Here is a 19353-nt window from a genome sequence, read left to right as displayed (position 1 = left end):
AATTTTCAAATGCAACTGTTAAATTTTTTTATAGTTCTATTTAAACTTAAATACGAATAACAATTATTATTAAATATATTTACAATTTCACGATTCTAACAATTTACCTCCAGTTAAATTATTATCAAGATGCTTCTTTACATAACTTGGAATTGGAAGTTTAAGACCTTCTTTTGCTTCGAAGAATGTGTACGATAGAACTATATCATGAACATGCTCCATTCTGGGATCGTCAGCGAATTCTGGATCCACGTAGAAAAATACTGGCATATCAACCTGTTTGTTGTAGAATGAGAATGTAAAAAAATAATTCAAATTGGAAAATCAATAAAAAAAACAATGAGAAAAATATAAAAAACTGTTTTTAGATTCAAAGAAATAATTTTTTTTCCAAGGCAAAGAAATAATTCTTTTTTTCAAATTCAAAGAAATGACTCACTTGCTCGTGTGGATTTAACTGTTGTTCTTCAAAGCAGAAACATTGAATTTTATTGAAATATTGACCAGCCTCGAATGGGATGACATTGTATGTGGAAACGCCTGTAACTGGTTGATCAGTTGGATTTGTGGCTGTGTAAAATGCTAAAACTGTCTCTCCTGGTATTACTTTTAGGCTACTTTGTTGGGGTTTGAAATTCCAACGCATTGTTGCCGCAGTATCGGCATTAAAACGAATCGTTAATAGTCTATCTTTGAGTGGCTTCAATGTCTCTATTTTTGTTGTATCATGACCCACGACTCCAACTGTTCCACCATAACTGTAGGCCTGTGATTTAATTTCATTTGTATAAATTTTCGATAATTTTCATAGATTTCTCTTTAAGTGATAAAGTAATTAGAACAAAAACAAATTTCTTCTTTACAATGTAAATTAGATGTTATTTAACTTAACATCTTTAATTTATTTATTGCTTCCTCATGGAACAGGGTTGCTACAAAAATTTAATTTTGATTTTGAAATTCAACAACTTATAAGAAGAATGCTACAAAAATTTAATTTTGCTTTTGAAATTCAATAACTTATAATAAATAAAGATGACCGAGTGATAAAATCATTCATTTGTAATGTAAAAATATTGTTACTGTAATTTTTCAAAATTATTTTCATCATTTCAATTCAATTATTATTTTCTAGAATTTGTCACTAAAATTCTTCCTTAAATAAATTATTTTTAATAAATTTCGAAAAAGTTCATTGAGAATTTTTAAATCTATTTGATTACAACTCAATTTTACGAAATCTCGATTATTCAAAAATTCTTTAATTGAATATTAGAAAATAAAAATTCAAAAAAATTCTATTAAACTTTTTTAAAAAAAATTATTCTACAGAATTGTTATAGTTAAAAATATGAAATATTCTGATTTTCAACGATTTTAAGTTGAAACCTTTTCAACATTCAATTATTTCTAAAAAAAATTCAAGCTATAATGCTTTTAATATTCAATTATTATCTAAAATTTTTAACTAAAATTCAATTTTAAATCAATTTTTATTAAAAAATTCGACGAGAATTCAATTATTTGCATATAAAAATAATATATTTATTGAATAATTGAATGTTTATTAAAATTCAATTCTCGTGAAGAATTTGATCAACAATTTTTTAAATAATTGAATTCTTTTGACGAATTTTAATAAAATTTTTAAGAATAATTACATTTTTCGAGGAATTTGATTAAAATTGTATTAAAAATAATTGAAATCCGGCTATGAGTTTTATTATTTATAAAAATAATTGAATACTTGCGGAAAATTCTGTTAAAATTTTCAAAAATAATTAATTTCCGGTGAAAAATTGGCAGAAATTCAATTATTTTTAAAAGTTATGATAAAATTGTTTCGTAGGAATTCAATTATTTTAAATGCAATTTTTAAAAAATTTATCAATATAAGATTCAATTATTTTTAAAATTATAATGGAACTCTTCGAAAGATTTCAATAATTCTTAAGCATTTCGATACAATTTTTTAAAAGAATTAAATTATTTTCCATACAATTTTAATTGAATACAATGAAAGAATTTAAAATTTTTGAAAGTAATTGAAATTTTTCAGTGAATTTTATTATTCGCGAAAATAATTCAATTTTCGTGGAGAATTTTATAAAAATGTTTTTAAATAATTGAATTCTGGTGAAAAATTATATTATTTGTGAAAATAATTGAATTCTTGCGAAAAAATTCTATTAAAATTTTCAAAAATAATTAAATTCCTGTAAAAAATTAGCAGAAATTCAATTATTTTAAAAAATTTTAATAGAATTCTTGGCATAAATTAAAAATATCAAAATTCTTTGTAGATCTTCAATTACTTTCAATAATTTTAATAACATTTTTGGCAAGAATCTCAATATTTTTGTTTAATAATAAAAATCTTTGCACAAATTCAATTATTTTCGAAAATCTTTATAAAATTCTTCGCCAGAATTCAATTATTTTCATAAATATCAAAATTTTCGCAAAAATTCAAATATTTTTAAAAGTTATGATAAAATTGTTTTGTAGATTTTCAATTATTTTTAATACAATTTTATAAAAATTTATTATTATAAGATTCAATTATTTTTAAAATTTTAATGAAATTCTTGAAAAAAATTCAATTATTTCTAAGAATTTTGATACAAATTCTTTATAAGAATTAAATTATTTTTCATACAATTTTATTATTTTAATAAAAGATGTTTTTATTAATATAATTTTATGGCTTTCAAAAATATTGAATTAATTTTATTATTTGTAAATATAATTTAATTTTCGAGAAGAGTACCTATTTTAAAAAGGTTTTTAATAATTGAATTCTGGTGAAAATTTATTATTTATGAAAATTATGTAATTATGCGAAGAAATTTATGAAAAATTTGTGAATAATTAAATTCCTGTGAAAATAATTAAATTTTATTTATGAAATTCATAATTTTTATTTATGAAAATAATTAAGTGTTTGCGTAGAATTTTAAAAAATTTTCTTTAAGTAAATGAATTATTCTGGAAAATTTTATTAAAATAGTATATAGATACTGAAAATCATTGAATTGAGGAAAATTTTTGAAAATAATTCAATTTTGAAGAAGAATTTTATTATTTATATAAAAATAATTGAAATTATGACGAGAATTTTTAAAAAAAATTTGAACATAATTGGATTTTGGAGAAGAATTTTATTATTTATGAAGATAATTGAAATTTGAACGAGAATTTTTTTTTAATTTTTGAAAATAATTGAATTTTTGCGAAGAATTTTATTACTTCTAAAAATAATTTAATTTCTGCAATCAGTCAAAAATTTAAGTTTTTTAAAATTTCTTATTAAATTCATTTAAACTTAAAATTTTCTAAAATTTAAAATTAAAACCTGACCTGTGGCAACCCTGTAGAAGCATTGTTTTTCCAAACATTGAAGCGAGAAAATTATAATAGAACAATGAAGTTAAACAAAAATTTCATAAAACAATCGAGAAAATAAAAATTTTTAATATTACCTGACAGAAAATTCTATACAAAGGAACTGCAGCATAGGATAAACCAATAAAAGTAATTCCAATTGATGCCATATAATATGCGGTGGTCCTCATGTTTTTCCTTCGCAAGTCATTCTCATTTGGTATTTTTGAAAAATTCCTCATAAGGTTATTTCTCATTGTCGTCTCATATCCTCTCGTTATTGAACGACAAGTACTTAAAATCATTTTTGTGATTTTTCTATTACAGCAATTATGTCAAAATGTGCGGAAAATGTTACTCCTAACCTAACTTTATTTCAGAGTAAATCATTTCGAACGTAAACATGCGAGAGTAATATTGTTTTCCACTTCGACTAGAAAGATCTTTTCGACTATTTAGATATATTATTAACAAAATTTACCTATCTTTTACTTATTTACATTGAAATTACTTTATTTTAAAACTTTACTTTATACTTATTTAAAGAGAAATATCAACATTTTAACAACACTATTTTCTATTTCTGAACTGATCTGAACGTTGCCGCTTAAGCTCTCTTTAAATCGAAACGAAACCAAAACAATTGAATAATCGAAACTTGAAATTTCAAAAAGAAAAATTTTGAAGAAATGCAGGGTAAAAAAAAGAGGTTTGGTTCGATTACAAATTTTATTTACTAAACCATTTTTTATTTTACATATTGTGAATTACAAACTAAATTTGAATCAACGACGAAGATATTATCATTAAATGAACGTAAATTTACAAAGTTGTATTTTAATTTTTTAATACAAAAGTCCGTGATTTTTAAATTTAGATTTCAATTCGTAGACATTTTTTTCTACTAAATAAAAATTAAACATTAATAGGTACATTTATTCTATTTATGTAAATATTGAAAGTTATTGTTAAATTTTGTCATTCATTTCATTCATTTACACAAAAGTTTCACTAAAACAAGTTAAGAAAAATATTTTTTTTCAGAAAAAACAATGAAATAAGTGCGCATTACAGTGATCATTTTTCAACATTATAACATAAATTCAAATACAAGAAGAAATATGACTGGCGATATAATTATTTTCTTATTAATTATTAATATAGTACTTTAATTAGATGCAATTATACAAACACCGATTATTTAGGAAATTATTTATGTCCCTAAAGTTTCAAACGTTCAAATGAACAAAAATATTTTTTCTACTTTTAATTTAAATTGTATTGGAATATCATTGCGTAAAATATTAAAAAAAATTTCTTTTACTAAATAAGTGTAATTTTTATTTTTTTAATTATTTTTAGGAATTTTTTTTTTATTATTTTTTATTATTTTTTATTATTTCTTTGAAATTTGTTTTTGAAATATTAAAACACTTTTGTGTTTTCCTTTTCACTTTCTTCATTTGAACGTTGAAAATTTTTACATTCAAATATTTTTTTCCATAATATTAAGATTATAATAAAGTCAAAAAAACATCGTAATATTTTTTGTGAAAGAAATTATGTCTTGAGACTCAAGGCTCGAATTTCCTGGCCCGGATGTTTCTTTCGAATGTGTTCATAAATCGATGAAGTTTGCTTTTTTCGAAAATCAACGCAATACGGACACTGATACATTGGCGGCAATCCACATTCATATTTTGCGTGACGATTCCTAGTCCGCTGAAGAGCAAATCCCTTTCCACATTTTCCACAATTGAACGGTTTGTTTAATTTGCTGTTGAAAATCTTGATCTGTTTGTTAAAAATGTCCAGCGATGAGGCGAAACTGTCAGTCACCGATGTATTCGCATTGAAGAATGTCGTGAATCCTGGAAAAATAATTAAAAATCAATAATGAATTTAAAATGTTTTCTTTTTCAAAATGTGATTAAAATTTTAATCACATTATTATTATTATTAATACTATTATTATTATCATCATTATTATTATTTTTATTATTATTATTATATCTTATTACTATTATTATTATATTTTATTTTTATTATTATACGAAAATGACAGTTTTGAGAATTTGTAAATTTGGAAATATTTTTATTGTGCTGTTGAAAAAAAAAGTTTTGATACACTTTTTTTATTTTTTTTACACTTTTCACCCGTTAGTCTCGTCAAGATGAGGAGTGTTTCATTAAAACATGATTTTTCCACAAATAACGCCTGTAAAATGTTTTATTGCATAAATTGCAAAAATATTTTGGCGATTTTTGACATTCGTGACGTTGATGACGTCGTAAATTGTGCATCCACTTGTAGCCCTTTCCACACTCGCCACACATGTAATGTTGATCTTCAATCGGCGTTATTTGTCCCCGTTGGGCTGGATATCGTAAATTTGTCGGCATTCTTACGTCCTGCATTGAAAATTCCCCACCTCCGGTAATTCGATCTGAAATAATTGGAAAAAAACGTCTGTTAATTTTATTTCAATATTTACATTTCTTTCTCGCACCAATAAAAATAGTTCTAAATCGAAATATTCTACTCAAATTTTTTTAATCGTAGAAAAATCGTAGATGGATTTTTTTTAATACTTTAAAGTAAATTTAAATTAAAAATAGATTTAAATTTGAATTTAAATCTACATTTAAATCTATTTTTAATTTAAATTTAGATTTAAATTTAAATCTATACTTAAAATCTACTCTTTCGAAATTAAAGGACTTGGTGTATAAGAATACGAAAAAGAATATTAGAAAACACAAACATTTACAATTCGAGTCAATCCAGTAATTACACATAACATTATTTTTTGAATTTACAACCCAGGATCACGTGTTTTCGCCACTGTTCTTTGTAATTAAATCGTTCACCACAAGTTGAGCAGCTGAATTTTTGTGTTTTGTCACATTCGATTCGTTGATGTTTGTATATTTCCTTTGGCCTGAATTGTTGACCGCAATGACAGGAGATCAATTTGTTCTCCTCCCCTGGCTTTCGGATGATACGTTTTTTCCTTTGAACGATGATAAATTTTTGTACTGGAAAAAAAGGAAAGAATTTTATTAGAAAAATTAGACAGCCCGATACTTTCAATAAATTTAGGGTTCTGTCTACAAAAAATTTTCCGAACTACTACACGTTTACAATATTCTTTTTTTTAAAATTAGTCTAGATACAAAAATAATAACTAAAAAAAATTGTAAACTAAAAACAATTTTGTTTAAATATAATTTATTACATTCTCATTAAAAAAATGAATTGAAGTTTCGTTTAAATATTCACTCCATGAATGTTAAGACAATGCTGCTGAAAATGTGTTTTTCGTTTGAAACGCTTGTAGCAGAAATTGCAAACAAATTGCGGCAATTGTCCGCATTCGTATTGAAGATGTCGACGTAGGGTGAATTTTTTTCCATAAGTTCTTCCACATCGATTACAAGGATATCGTTCCTGATTTAATTTCATTCCCATATCGTAAAAATGTTGATCGATTTCTGAAAAAGAAAGAATAATTTCGATTTAATTCGATTTTTTTACACAGAAAAATTCCATTTGGGAAATAATTCTTTTTTTGACACTTAAACACTTGAAAACAAAAATAATTATTGTAAAACATGAAGATAAGGATCTTTTCGAGTCGAAGACTCGGAATGATCCTTATCTTCATGTTTTACAATAATTAAAAATGACCGAGTGATAATATAACAAATAGTTAAATTATAAATTAAATATTTATTATCTACTTTACACAAATTTGTTATATTTTCTAGAATAAGGCGAATAAAACGAAAACATTCGGACAATGAATAAAAATATTTATTTACGCCAAGTCGCCAACTCTTCGGAATCTAAATGATTTCCTTGATATTTTCGTTTTATTTTCCTTATTTTAGAAAAAATCTCGGACGTTAAAGATAATTTAACTGATTATATTTTCTTTTATGCAGCACTTGCGTAAAATTTACAATACTTTTTAGACTCGCACTCCGTGAATTTGAAAACAGTGTTTTTGATAAGGAGTTTTTCGTTTAAAACGTTTATAGCAGAAATTGCAGACGAATTTCGGTGATTGTCCACATTCGTACTGAAGATGACGACGTAGAGTGAAATTTTTTCCATACGTTCTTCCGCAGCGATAACAAGGATAACGCTGATTAGTTGCCAGATTAAAATGGACATCATTTTCTGAAAAAAGAATATATATTAAAATCGAGCTATTATCATTAGCTTCCTACGTTAATTTGAAAAAGTAATTTTCAAAACTTATTTTTAACACAATTTTATAGCATACATACTAAAATTATTTTTTTAACAAATAGAATAATTAACATATTATTTAATTAATTAGTGAAAAATTCATTTTAAAATTTAAAACTGAAAAATAGGGTTCGAAACCCAGGACCTATCAATTAATATTTAATATTATTAATTAATTAATTTTATAAAAAATTAATTTTTTAAGAGGCCTTGTAGATTAATTTAATATTATTGTTAATTATTAATTTATGATTAGAATTTATTGTCATTTTCGGATGAACGAAACAGTGAAAAGTGAACAAATAAATGTTTTGAAAGCTTAGAGCTTGATGGATAATTATTCGTATGAACGGAAAGGAAAAAAAAGTATGATTCGAAATGACACAAGTTCAATAGCATATATTTATATACCATATTACGTTCATACATTAAGTTTTTAAGTTAAACAATATACGATACAATTGTTTAGAAATGACAATAAGAGACGTGATAAATATTAATTTATCACACCGTGATAATAATTATATTATTTATATTTATATATAGGGGGATAGTAAAAAAATTGTTAGGATATTATGTCATTAGTCCATATGCGGTTCTTCTAGTTTAATGAATATGCGATTTATTCCTTTCTCAGCGGCTCTTCTTGCACTCTCGCTGTAAATAGAAATATCGAATTAATTCAATAAGAAAGAAGAAATAGGAATAATTATTGTAAAAAATCAAAATTGATGGATATTATTACTTTTTTCTTTGACGTCGATTTTTACATTGGATCAACCAGGTCTTTATGTATTCCTCTACAGTGGATCTCGTTGCAGTTGGGTAAAGTTTTTGCGCGGCACCTGAAATTGAATTTTAATTTATGATTTACTATGATTGAGGAGCAAGTTATTAAATTAAATTTAAAATAACGTAAAGAGAATATTAACTCATTCACAATATTATTTTACGCTTTTTTTAACTCTATATAGATTTTATTTAGATTTAGATTCTAGTTAGATTGACAATCATTAATAAAAAAATCATAAATAGAAATATTAAAATAATAGCAATAAATAAAGAAATTATTAAAATTATAAACAGAAAATAATATAGTTGTTGCAATTGAACCGTCATTTAATTGTTTAATTATTTAAGACAGAAAATAATAGAATTAATTTTATTTTATTTCTATAACGATAGAAAATTAAATTTTTCTAATTTTATTAATTTATATATTTTTTTAATTTCTACAATTGAAATCATTTAAATTTCATTTTCACCCCTTTTTGAAATTAAATTAAACTAAATTGAAAATAAAAGTTTAAGGAGCAAAAAAATCGAAAAAGTCGTTTATTTTATTCACTGATACTCACAAAAATTTTATTCTCTATTTCCTTGACCTTTCACTAATTTCTAAATTCAATAATTAAAAACTCTAATGTAATAATTTTGTTATATAAATAGGTACTTAAATATATTTATTTATTTTTCATTTTCCGAAAGTTCTGAACGATCAAATGAACAAATATTTTTTTTTCTAATTAAATGTAATTTAATTAATTTAATTTCTAATTCCAAAAATTACTTGAAGAAAATTAAAAATAAATTATTCTTGACTGATTTTCTAAATTAACAAAATATAATTTTCTCTGCCAAAATTCAAATTTTAACAGAATATTAAAATATATCTTTCATTTGAATGTTCTAATCTTTAGGAAATATTACTTTTTAACAAGAATCAAAATAATTTACTTCTCATTCTCACACATTTTGAAATTAAATTAAAGTAAATTAAATTGTAAATAAAATTAAAAATGCAACTATTCCAAAATTTAATTATTTTACAGAATTTTTAAGTGAACTTTTTCTCTAAATCTAAATCTAATTTCTCTGAATTTTAAATAATTTTCCGAAAATTCTTCAACAAAATTCCAAAATCTAATTATTTTACAAAATTTTTAAGTGAACTTTTTCTCTAAATCTAAATTCTCCGAATTTTTAATAATTTTCCAAAAATTCTTCAACAATACACTTAATTAAACACAAATATTCAATTTTTTAATAATAATAATTGTAAGTGTAACTCTTTCTAAATTATATAATAAAGAATTGAAAAATTTCCAAATAATTGAAATTTAGTAAAAAGTAATAAAAATAAATGAATTTATAAACAATTTTTCGAAAATAATTGAATTTATTCAAAAGAATATTTGGAAAATAAACATCATTTAAATTTTCAGAAATTAGTAATTGAAAATATTGAAAATTAAAAAGTTAAGATGGAAAAAATTTTAACAATTATTCTTTTTTTTAAATATTTTAATATAGTTTTTAATTTAATCGTTTTCAAGGTTTTTCTTTAAAATTTTGAGAATTTAAATATTTTCAAAATTTGCTATTAAAATAGTTCGAAATTTATGAGATCCTTAAATTATTTAAATTTATATTTATCTGCATTTTTTTAAAAAATAGATTTATCTGCTTTTGAAAATTTACTTCGCATTTAATAATTAATTTTGCTAAAAGAAGAATAAAATTATATAAATTACTTAAAAATACTTACAGCATACGACGGAGCACAAATTTGTAGTTTTAAAAGCGGGTTTTTTTCCTGATCTTCCAAGGAATGAAAATCTCTCTCCTGCTTCAAATTTCAGCAGCTGATTTAGTAGATTTGTGACAGTCAAGCTGAGATTTGTGTGTTTTCCAAGTCTACTTAAAGCGTACGCCTAAAAATTTTCAAAATCATGTAATTGTTATAAAAAGATAATTTTTTTTTTAATTTTAGGGTTAATTTATTATTTTATTTTTTATTATTACTTATTTATTTATTATATCATCTGATAGAGAAAGTTTTATAAATTATGAAAATTTTAAAATCTTAATTTTATAATTTTAAAAGCTATTAAAATTTTTGACATTATAAAATTTAATTAATTTAATTAATTTGATTTTACATTATAAATTTTTAAAAATGTCATAGTTTCTGACAAGTTTTGTTCTAAATTTGTTTGTAAATTTATTCAGAACACGTTTCGTATAATGAACATTTATTTTATGCTCACAGAATATGAATCTAAAGTCCGTAGTTTTAAAAAACAAAAAATAAGAACAGAATTTTTTTTAAAGAAAATTTATCTTGAATTTTGATATGCGTAAATTATTGATATAATTAATTATTCTAAAGACAATTGTTCAAAAATAACAATCGTCGCACTATTTTTTAGTTTTTAAAAAAATTGCGGACCTCAAATTCATCAGAACTATAATTAATTTAGTAGTTAAGTCATTTTTTTATTCTCTACTTTAATTTTTCTAATTTTGTTTGAATACAAATTAAAAAATGTGCGATATCTTACCACTTTTCCAAAGAATCGAGTGTCTACTAGTTTTTGTTCTATCAACTGAACTTCCAATTCGCCGCTTGCAGGGAAAATACTTAATTCATCATCCTTGTTATGAAACGTCCCGAACAAGTCTTCAGTTAAAGGCGATGGATCAATCATGTTCAAAGTATCTGATTGCTGATTCTGGCAAAGAGTCTCAAGCATCATTCCTATTGCATTTAATTTCTTCAATATCAAAATGTCCTTCTTATCCACTGTAACATAAAGCCATATTGAATAATTTTAGTCTATTTAAATGTCGACCTTTTATAAAAAATTATTTTACACATTTTCTTACATGTTTTCATAAACCTATTTTGTTTGATGTTAAAAAAAATCAATTCTATTGCGAAACAAAATATTAAAATAGTTGTTAGCTTACAATTAAGTTCCGCCAGGTCTTCCGGTGAATCGTAAAAAACAGAAACATCCTGACTTTTTCCCTTGCCATCGCTCATACCGCTTAAACTGTCCTCAGCTTTTCTTGAAGAGAAAGCAGAATCTTCGACAACACAGAATTCCGGTGGGCAAACTGAAAAAAAAATAGAAAATTTATATTATTTACTGCATTGTACAAATGCATCATTAGTTTGTTATTGAACATTTTTGACGATGACAACTTGTTAATCAATTTGCAGGGTGTAAGCAAAATTTGTATTATTTACAAAAATTAATAAACTCCAAGAATTAATGAAACATAAATAAATTATAGAAAAAAGTAAAATACTCTCACAGTTCGACATTTTGTCCCGATTATATATTCTTTGTTTTACATGTATGTAATGTGTAAATTTCTGCCGATTCTGCGATTTTCATTGATTTTAAGGTTATGCTAGCGCGGCGTCGTCAGCTAATGTCAACACATGTCGGAATTTCTTTCTTTATCTCTCGACAATTCACAATTGGTCCGTTCAAAAATTACCGCTATTAATATCAACATAATCACGTGACTAAAAATTCAAAGATGGAGTCAGGTTTAGTTAGGTTAGTTCATTCAGGGTTAGGTTAGAGTTTAATTGTTAGGAAAATTGTGATGTGATGATCAAAAAATTTGTTTTCTACGCATTCATGCCAGTATTTTCTTTTTTTTGCTCAAATGTTTTTTTATAAACAAAAAGTGATTAATATTTTTTAAACTGTCAAAGGAGAAACTAAAGTATTTTCAAATTCTGTGCAGAGGAAAATAATGTAAATTGTTTTGAAAAAAAATTAGGGTTGGTTAAAAATGGAAAATTCTAAACGAAAACGTGAGGATGAGACGGAAATTCCGGAAGAGAGACTTCTTAAAAAATTCGAGGTTCTGGAATCTCGATTGATGCAATTATGGGAAACTGATTCGAATAGAGAGTCTATTGAGTCTATAAATGCTACTGGTTCAGGTTATTGTTTTTCTTTGTATTTTTTCTTTTCTGGAAAATGTATAATAGTTTGTTTATGGTCATAACAATAGACAAAGGAAAATTTGTTCTTTTCGCAGAGAATTGCTTATACATTTCGTTAAGTTTTTTTTTGATTGAATATTTTATTAAAGAAGAATCCGAAAAACAATCGGAACAAAAGTTAGTCCAATCTCATAATTTCGTATTTTAAAAGAAAAGGTCACATTAAATTATAAATTCGTTTTGGTAGAAGCTTAAGGAATTTAATTTTCTACATTTTTCATAATTTAAAGTTATATTTGAATACAAGTTATACTTTTTTGGCAATAATAAATGATTTAAGTAACATAACCTAAAATTTAACAAATGTTTATTATTGACTGAAAATTGTAATTTTTATTCAAATGCAGGGTTGCTATGCAACCTGGAAAACCTGGAAATCTCAGGGAATTTTATAAACCTTAAAAAACCTGGAAAATTCAAAGAATTTTGATCGAAATCCGGGAAAATTGTTTTCTAAAGTTATTGTGTTTATTCTTGAAATCTAATTTCACTTAAATATTTCAAAATTATGTAATTCAATTTTAAAAGTATTGCGTTTACAATTTTCGTAAGTAGATGAACTTCAAAAGATTTTGATTTAACATTTTGTAAAATTTCAATTATAAATGAATTTAATTAGAAATATAAAAAAACTTAGATTTAAAAAAAAATTTTAACTAAAATTCTTCTGAAATCAGTTAAATTTGTTTAAATAATTGATTATTAAAAAAATGGATTTATAGAAGAAATTTAGTTCAAAACACTAAAACAAATTGAATTTTGAAGCAATTATAAAATGATTGAAGAAATTCAATTATTTTCAAAAGTAGTAAAATTCTTCTCAGAAATTCAATTATTTTCAAAAAATTTAATAAAATTCTTGGCAAAATTTTAATTATTTTTAAAAACTTTCCTCAATTCAATGATTTTTAATATCTACTACTTTAATAAAAACTCCTAAAAGAATTCAATTAATTAAAAAAGAATTTTAATAAAATTCTACGCAAACATTTAATTATTTTCATAAATAATGAAAAGTTCACAGGAATTCAATTATTTACAAAGTATTTTTATATATTATTCAATTATTTTCATAAATAATAACTTTTTTTTAGAGGGATTCAATTATTTTCATAAATAATAAAACGCAATGCTGAATTTCAATTATTTTTAATACAATTATAATGGAATTGCTCGAAAAAAGTTATTATTCTTAAAAATTTTATTGAAATTTATCAAAGAAATTTAATTATTTTAATAACCTTTGCTACAATTTATTTATTAGAATTTAACTTTTATTTTCAATACATTTTTAATTAAATTTCTTTAAAGAATAAAATTATTTTCAAAAATTTTAATGAAATTCTTTGCGTAACAATTCAATTTTTTTCAAAATAATTTTAATAAAATTCTTCGCAGAAATCCAATCATGTTTAAAAATTTACAAAAATTCTTGTCAAAATTTCAATTGTCTTTATAAATTGCAAAATTCTTCTCAGAAATTTAATTATTTTAAGGAATTTTAATAAAATTCTTTGCAAAATTCAATTATTTTCATAAATAATAATATTCATCACAAAAATTTAATTATTTTCAAGAATTTTAACGAAAATCTTGTCAACAATTCAATTATCTTTATAAATAATAAAATTCTTAAGAGAAATGCAATTATTTTTATAAATAACAATATTTATCAGAAGGATTCAATTATTTTGAAAAGTAATAAAATTCTTCGCATAAATTCAATTATTTTAAGGAATTTTAATAAAATTCTTTGCAAAATTCAATTATTTTCAAAAATATTAATAAAATTCTTCCCAAGAATTCAATTATTTTCATAAATTTCAAAATTTTCCCAGAAATACAATTATTTTTAGGAATTTTAAAAAAATTCTTTGCAAAATTCAATTATTTTCACACATAATAAAATTCTTTACAAGCATTAAATTATTTTCATAATCAATAAAATTCTTCCTAGGAATTAAATTATTTAAAAAAATTTGACTTAAATTCTTCACAGGAATCCAATTACTGAAATAATTTTTACTAAAATTCATTTCAAGAATTTAATTATTTTCATAAATAATCAAATTTCTTTTGAGGATTCAATTATTTTCATCGAAGAATTCCAATTATTTTTTTATACAATTTTCATCAAATTTCTCGAAACATGCAATTATTCTTCAAAATTTATTAAATTTTGTCAAGAGAATTCGATCATTTAAAAATTTGTTGGTAAAATTCTTTATAAAAATTCAATTTTAAGAAACATTCAATTGTTTAATAAAATATTTATTTTTATAGTTCAATAATTGAATTCTCGTAGAATTTTCTAATAAATATTGATTTAAAAATGAATTTTTAATTAAAATCTTTGAAAATTTGAACTTTTATACTTTTAATTAAGAATTCTATAGAATTAGTTTTTCTCAATAAGTTTAATGGAATTATTTATAATTATTTGAAGTTTTTAATTTCATAATATTTAATTGAAGAATGTCAAAATAATCGAAATTTCGTAAAATTAAATTGTAAACAAAAGAATTTGAAAATTCACAATGAATTTTTTAAAAAATTTATAAAATAAATTGAAGAATTTTAGTTTAAAATTCTAGAAATGAATAATCGTAATGATGAAAATATGTTTTGAAGAAGTTACAGTAACAAAGTAGCAAGTTGTAATTATTATAAAACATGAAGAGAGCAATTGCTCCGAGTCGAAGACTCGGAGTAATCGCTCTCTTCGTGTTTTATAATAATATTCTTGTTATTGAATTTAGAATTTTTGAATATCTTAATTTCTATATAAAAAAATAATGATTAAATATTTATTTAAAAATGAAGTTATTGATGTTTGCGAATAATTTTTGTTTTAAAATCTGTAAAAATTCCGTTTTTTAACCTGGAAATCCCGGAAAAGTCAAGGAATTTGAAAAGAGCAAAAGCGTTGCAACTTTCAATCGTGTTAAATGTTTAAAATTAAATTCTTCGCCTTTTCACCAAAACGAATTTAAAATTTAATTTGTCTTCTTTTAAATTACGAAATTATGATCTTTTGTTCCGATCAGAACTTCTTTATAAGAATCTTTATTTATAAGAATCTGAAGAATTCAGATTCTTCCTTTAAATTAATAATAATTAAAAACAAATATTTTATTACAGATGTTATTTCTTTTGGAGACGAGCAACTAGAGCAAGAGTTGGACGACGATGAAGAACAGTATAACAATAACCAGGACAGTATTATCGAGGAAATTCCCCGAGAAATTATACCTGTTGAAGAAATAGATATTTCGGATGATGAACTCTCGAAAATTTGGGAAGACGCGAAGGATAATTCCATAGACGAGGATGTTGTGTTTCTCAAAGAAGATACAATAAAGGAAAATGGTATTTCCATCCCTTGTTCGTCTTTTCATCCCGATATCAGAGAGACTTGGACCGTTTGGACAAGGGCTGGAATCCCGTGTAAGGATCAGGAGGAATTGCAAAAAAAATACATGCCACCGAAATTTTTGCAAACACCGTTAGTGAATCCAGAAATTCTCGAGACTCTCCACAGGAGACCAATTGAAAAAGATGAATTCGTTCGTTCCTCGCAGGAAATGGTTGGTTCGGCTCTAACAGCATTAGGCACTGTTATGACTTCTCTTTTGTCCGAGGGTGAATACGATAAGTTAAAAGTGTTGAACAGTTTAAATGACACGGCGAAGATTCTCACTAGTTTATTTCACCTGGACACGGACAAACGGAGATCGAACATCATCTCCTGGAAACCGACGCCAGTGCAGAAAATTTTGGTTTCCACGAAACCAGACGAGTTTCTATTCGGTAAGAATCTCAGTGGTAGAATAAAAGCTGCGGAAGATTCGGGAAAAATTCACAAATTAAGACCCTATGTCTTCAAACGAAATAACGATCGTCCTTATAGGTACTTTCCAAGTCCTTATCATTGGTTCGGAAGTAATGACAATGAAAAAAATGACATTGACTATGTTATGAATCCATTGAAAAAAGAAAAGAAATGTAAAGTGGAAAAAGTTGATAAATCCATGAAATTGGAAGTTTGACTGAGTTTACTATATATTATGTTCGAGAGTTATTTTTCTTTACGATAAAAAGTTTTTTTTTTTTTGTTTTATTTACTTAGAGATGTATTTGTTTTCGTATGTACATATGTATAGAAAGGGGATCGAGAAAATCGAAAGTTGAGAGGAACAACGTCTTTGAAAGACTCGAAAAGTTTCCTGTCAACTTATAATAATAAAAAACACACTTTAGTTTAATACATAAAAATTATTGATTTTCTTAATTACATTTTACTTTTGATACATTGTTATTCTTAAATACTAAATATATGTAGCAGATTTTGTAAAACTATTTTTTCAAAAACAATACACAGATGTATTATAAAAAAAGTCGTAAGGTATTCTAATTCTTAATTATTCGTTTCTTATTAAGAAAATATTTTTGTAATATTTTTGTAATATTTTATTTTGTAATGTTTTGCAATTCTCATAATTTTCAGGAGAATTTGGTTTTTCTCCCCCGTAAGCCTGGTGGTCGGTAAATGTTATGATTTCTCATCAAATGTCGTCGGAGACTAACATTTTGTGTGAAGGCTCTTTGACAAATGTCACATGAGAATTTTCTCTGACCACCGCAAACATTATTTAAATGAGTGAGCAAACTGTGTTTGAATTTATACGCTCTACCACAACGAGGACAATTTAAGTGAACTCCTTCATCGTTCATTTGTGATTTGTGTTGAGGCGACGTTAAGTAAGTTGTTGAATCTGAAAGAAATATTAACTGTTAGCAAAGAAAATAGTGATAGCTTTTTCAAAGCTCTTTGTAATTTTATTTTCGAAAAAAAAAAATAAAAAGTTAATCATACTTTCAAATAATCTGACATGCATGTAAAAGAAATTATTCCAAAAAATCGTAAGTAGAAGCAGGGTAAAGTAAAACATTGTCAACACCTAGAATAATGGATTTTATTATTTACTTTTTTTTTACTTATATAAAATTTAACAAAATTTTTAATTTTTAAAACTAGTTTTTAAAAGTAATAAATACATACATGATTCTTTTTTTCAATCAGGCCTCGGATATTAGGACTTTTTTTTACTTTTTTCCGTACTATTTTCCGAAAATGCGACTTTTTTCGATTTATTTTCAAAAATTGAGACTTTTTCTCGACTTTGCTTCCAAATATTGCAACAAAATAACATATTTTTAGTATAAATTGCTAATTATTTTGATATTTCTAGTGTGAAAAATAACTATAGACAAATCTTTTAAAAATTATTTTTGTATAAATTTTCTAATTAAATTTTCGAAATATACAATTAAAAAGATTTGGAATAATTGAAATTTTGTAAAATTTAATTGAAAATAATTGATTTTTTTCAAAATTTTTACAAAATTGTAGTAATATTAATTACTACAATTTTTGAAAATCAAATTTAATAGCAAATTTTGTGAAAATAATTGAATTTTCAAAAAAATTTAATGAAAAATTTTGTAAAAATAATTGAATTTTCAAAAAAATTTAATGAAAAATTTTGTAAAAATAATTTAATTTTCAAAAAAATTTAATTGCAAATTTTGTGAAAATAATTGAATTTTCAAAAAAATTTAATGAAAAATTTTCATGTGTAAATTTACGAAAATGAAAACTAATAAAAACTAGCTTCTAAAAAATAATATTTAAATTTTTTTTTAAAAAAGTATTTCTTAGAATTTTTTTCATTATAAATTTCTAAAATTCAATTATTTTCAATATTTTCAAAAATATAATTTCGAAAATTCAAATTATAGATACAAAAAATAATACAATCATTAACATTTTTTAGAATTTAACATTTTGGAAAAAACTATCGTTGTGAAAATTTTTAATTAAACTTCTTCAAAAAATTACATAATTTTTTTTAAATTATATAAAAATTCTTTTAAAAAATTCAATTATTTTCGAAAAATTACATTAGAATATTTTTAAAAAATTAATTCTCAGAATTGTTTTATCATTAATTTATTTAAATTTACTTCTTCAGATTCTTATTAAAATTTCGGAAAAATCATGTTTAATTTTATAATTAAAATTCTTCCAAAATTTGATTATTTATTTTATTTTTCAAAAGTTCAATTATTTTTGAAAGATTTTGTCAAATTTCAATTATTTTTAAACGATTTTACCAAAATTCAATTGATTTAAAAAGATTTTATCAAATTTAAATTATTTTTAAACGATTTTACCAAAATTAAATTATTTTTTAAAGATTTGGTCAAATTTATATTATTTTTAAACGAATTTACCAAAATTAAATTGTTTTAAAAAGATTTTATTTAATTTTTAATTATTTTTAAAGGATTTGACAAAAATTTAATTATTTTTAATAGATTTTGTCCAATTTCAATTATCTTTAAACGATTTTACCAAAATTCAATTATTTTCAACAGATTTGACGAAAAATCAATTACTTTTTAAAAGATTTTATAAAATTTCAATTATTTCGAAAAGATTTTACCAAAATTCAATGATTTGAAAAAAATTTTGTCAAATTTCAATTATTTTTAAACGATTTTACCAAAATTTCAATTGATTTAAAAAGATTGTATCAAATGTTTGAATTATTTTGAAAAGATTTTGTCAATTTTCAATTATTTTTAAACGATTTTACCAAAATTCAATTATTTTCAAAAGATTTGACCAAAAATCAATTATTTTTAAAAGATTTTATAAAATTTCAATTATTTCGAAAAGATTTGACCAAAATTCAATTATTTTTAAAAGATTTTGTCAAATTTCAATTATTTTTCAACAATTCTACCAAAATTCAATTTCTTTAAAAAAGATTTTATCAAATTTCAATTATTTTAAAAATATTTTACCAAAATTCAATTGTTTGGTAATTTT

General features: G+C 23.0%; 4 protein-coding genes across 4 annotated transcripts; 1 reads left to right on the top strand and 3 right to left on the bottom strand.

Moving 5' to 3' along the window:
* Positions 1-18: 18 nt before the first annotated feature.
* On the bottom strand, positions 19-3985 carry LOC122500668 (cytochrome c oxidase assembly protein COX11, mitochondrial). Its single transcript, XM_043609713.1, has 3 exons — positions 3483-3985; positions 440-766; positions 19-276 (listed from the first exon to the last, which is right to left on the bottom strand). Exons 1-3 carry the CDS (start codon positions 3687-3689, stop codon positions 88-90), a joined length of 723 nt encoding a protein of 240 aa, XP_043465648.1. The 5' UTR covers positions 3690-3985; the 3' UTR covers positions 19-87.
* A 959-nt stretch (positions 3986-4944) lies between these two features.
* Positions 4945-7567, bottom strand: LOC122500625 (zinc finger and SCAN domain-containing protein 21-like). Its single transcript, XM_043609636.1, has 5 exons — positions 7471-7567; positions 6685-6879; positions 6205-6423; positions 5601-5831; positions 4945-5255 (listed from the first exon to the last, which is right to left on the bottom strand). The coding sequence occupies exons 1-5, from the start codon at positions 7565-7567 to the stop codon at positions 4945-4947; spliced, it is 1053 nt and encodes a 350-aa protein (XP_043465571.1).
* Positions 7568-8021: 454 nt separating this feature from the next.
* Positions 8022-11894, bottom strand: LOC122500662. Its single transcript, XM_043609702.1, has 6 exons — positions 11747-11894; positions 11396-11545; positions 10987-11228; positions 10191-10356; positions 8388-8487; positions 8022-8299 (listed from the first exon to the last, which is right to left on the bottom strand). Exons 1-6 carry the CDS (start codon positions 11754-11756, stop codon positions 8224-8226), a joined length of 744 nt encoding a protein of 247 aa, XP_043465637.1. The 5' UTR covers positions 11757-11894; the 3' UTR covers positions 8022-8223.
* A 125-nt stretch (positions 11895-12019) lies between these two features.
* Positions 12020-16730, top strand: LOC122500660. The gene is made up of 2 exons (XM_043609700.1): positions 12020-12392; positions 15597-16730. The coding sequence occupies exons 1-2, from the start codon at positions 12239-12241 to the stop codon at positions 16502-16504; spliced, it is 1062 nt and encodes a 353-aa protein (XP_043465635.1). The 5' UTR covers positions 12020-12238; the 3' UTR covers positions 16505-16730.
* The last annotated feature ends 2623 nt before the right edge of the window (positions 16731-19353 follow it).

Source organism: Leptopilina heterotoma, unplaced genomic scaffold (genome assembly GCF_015476425.1).
Source record: "Leptopilina heterotoma isolate Lh14 unplaced genomic scaffold, ASM1547642v1 Lhet_19, whole genome shotgun sequence".
NCBI classification, from domain to species: domain Eukaryota; kingdom Metazoa; phylum Arthropoda; class Insecta; order Hymenoptera; family Figitidae; genus Leptopilina; species Leptopilina heterotoma.
Note: the sequence above shows the minus strand (reverse complement) of the source record. Positions and strands in the feature narration are given on the sequence as shown.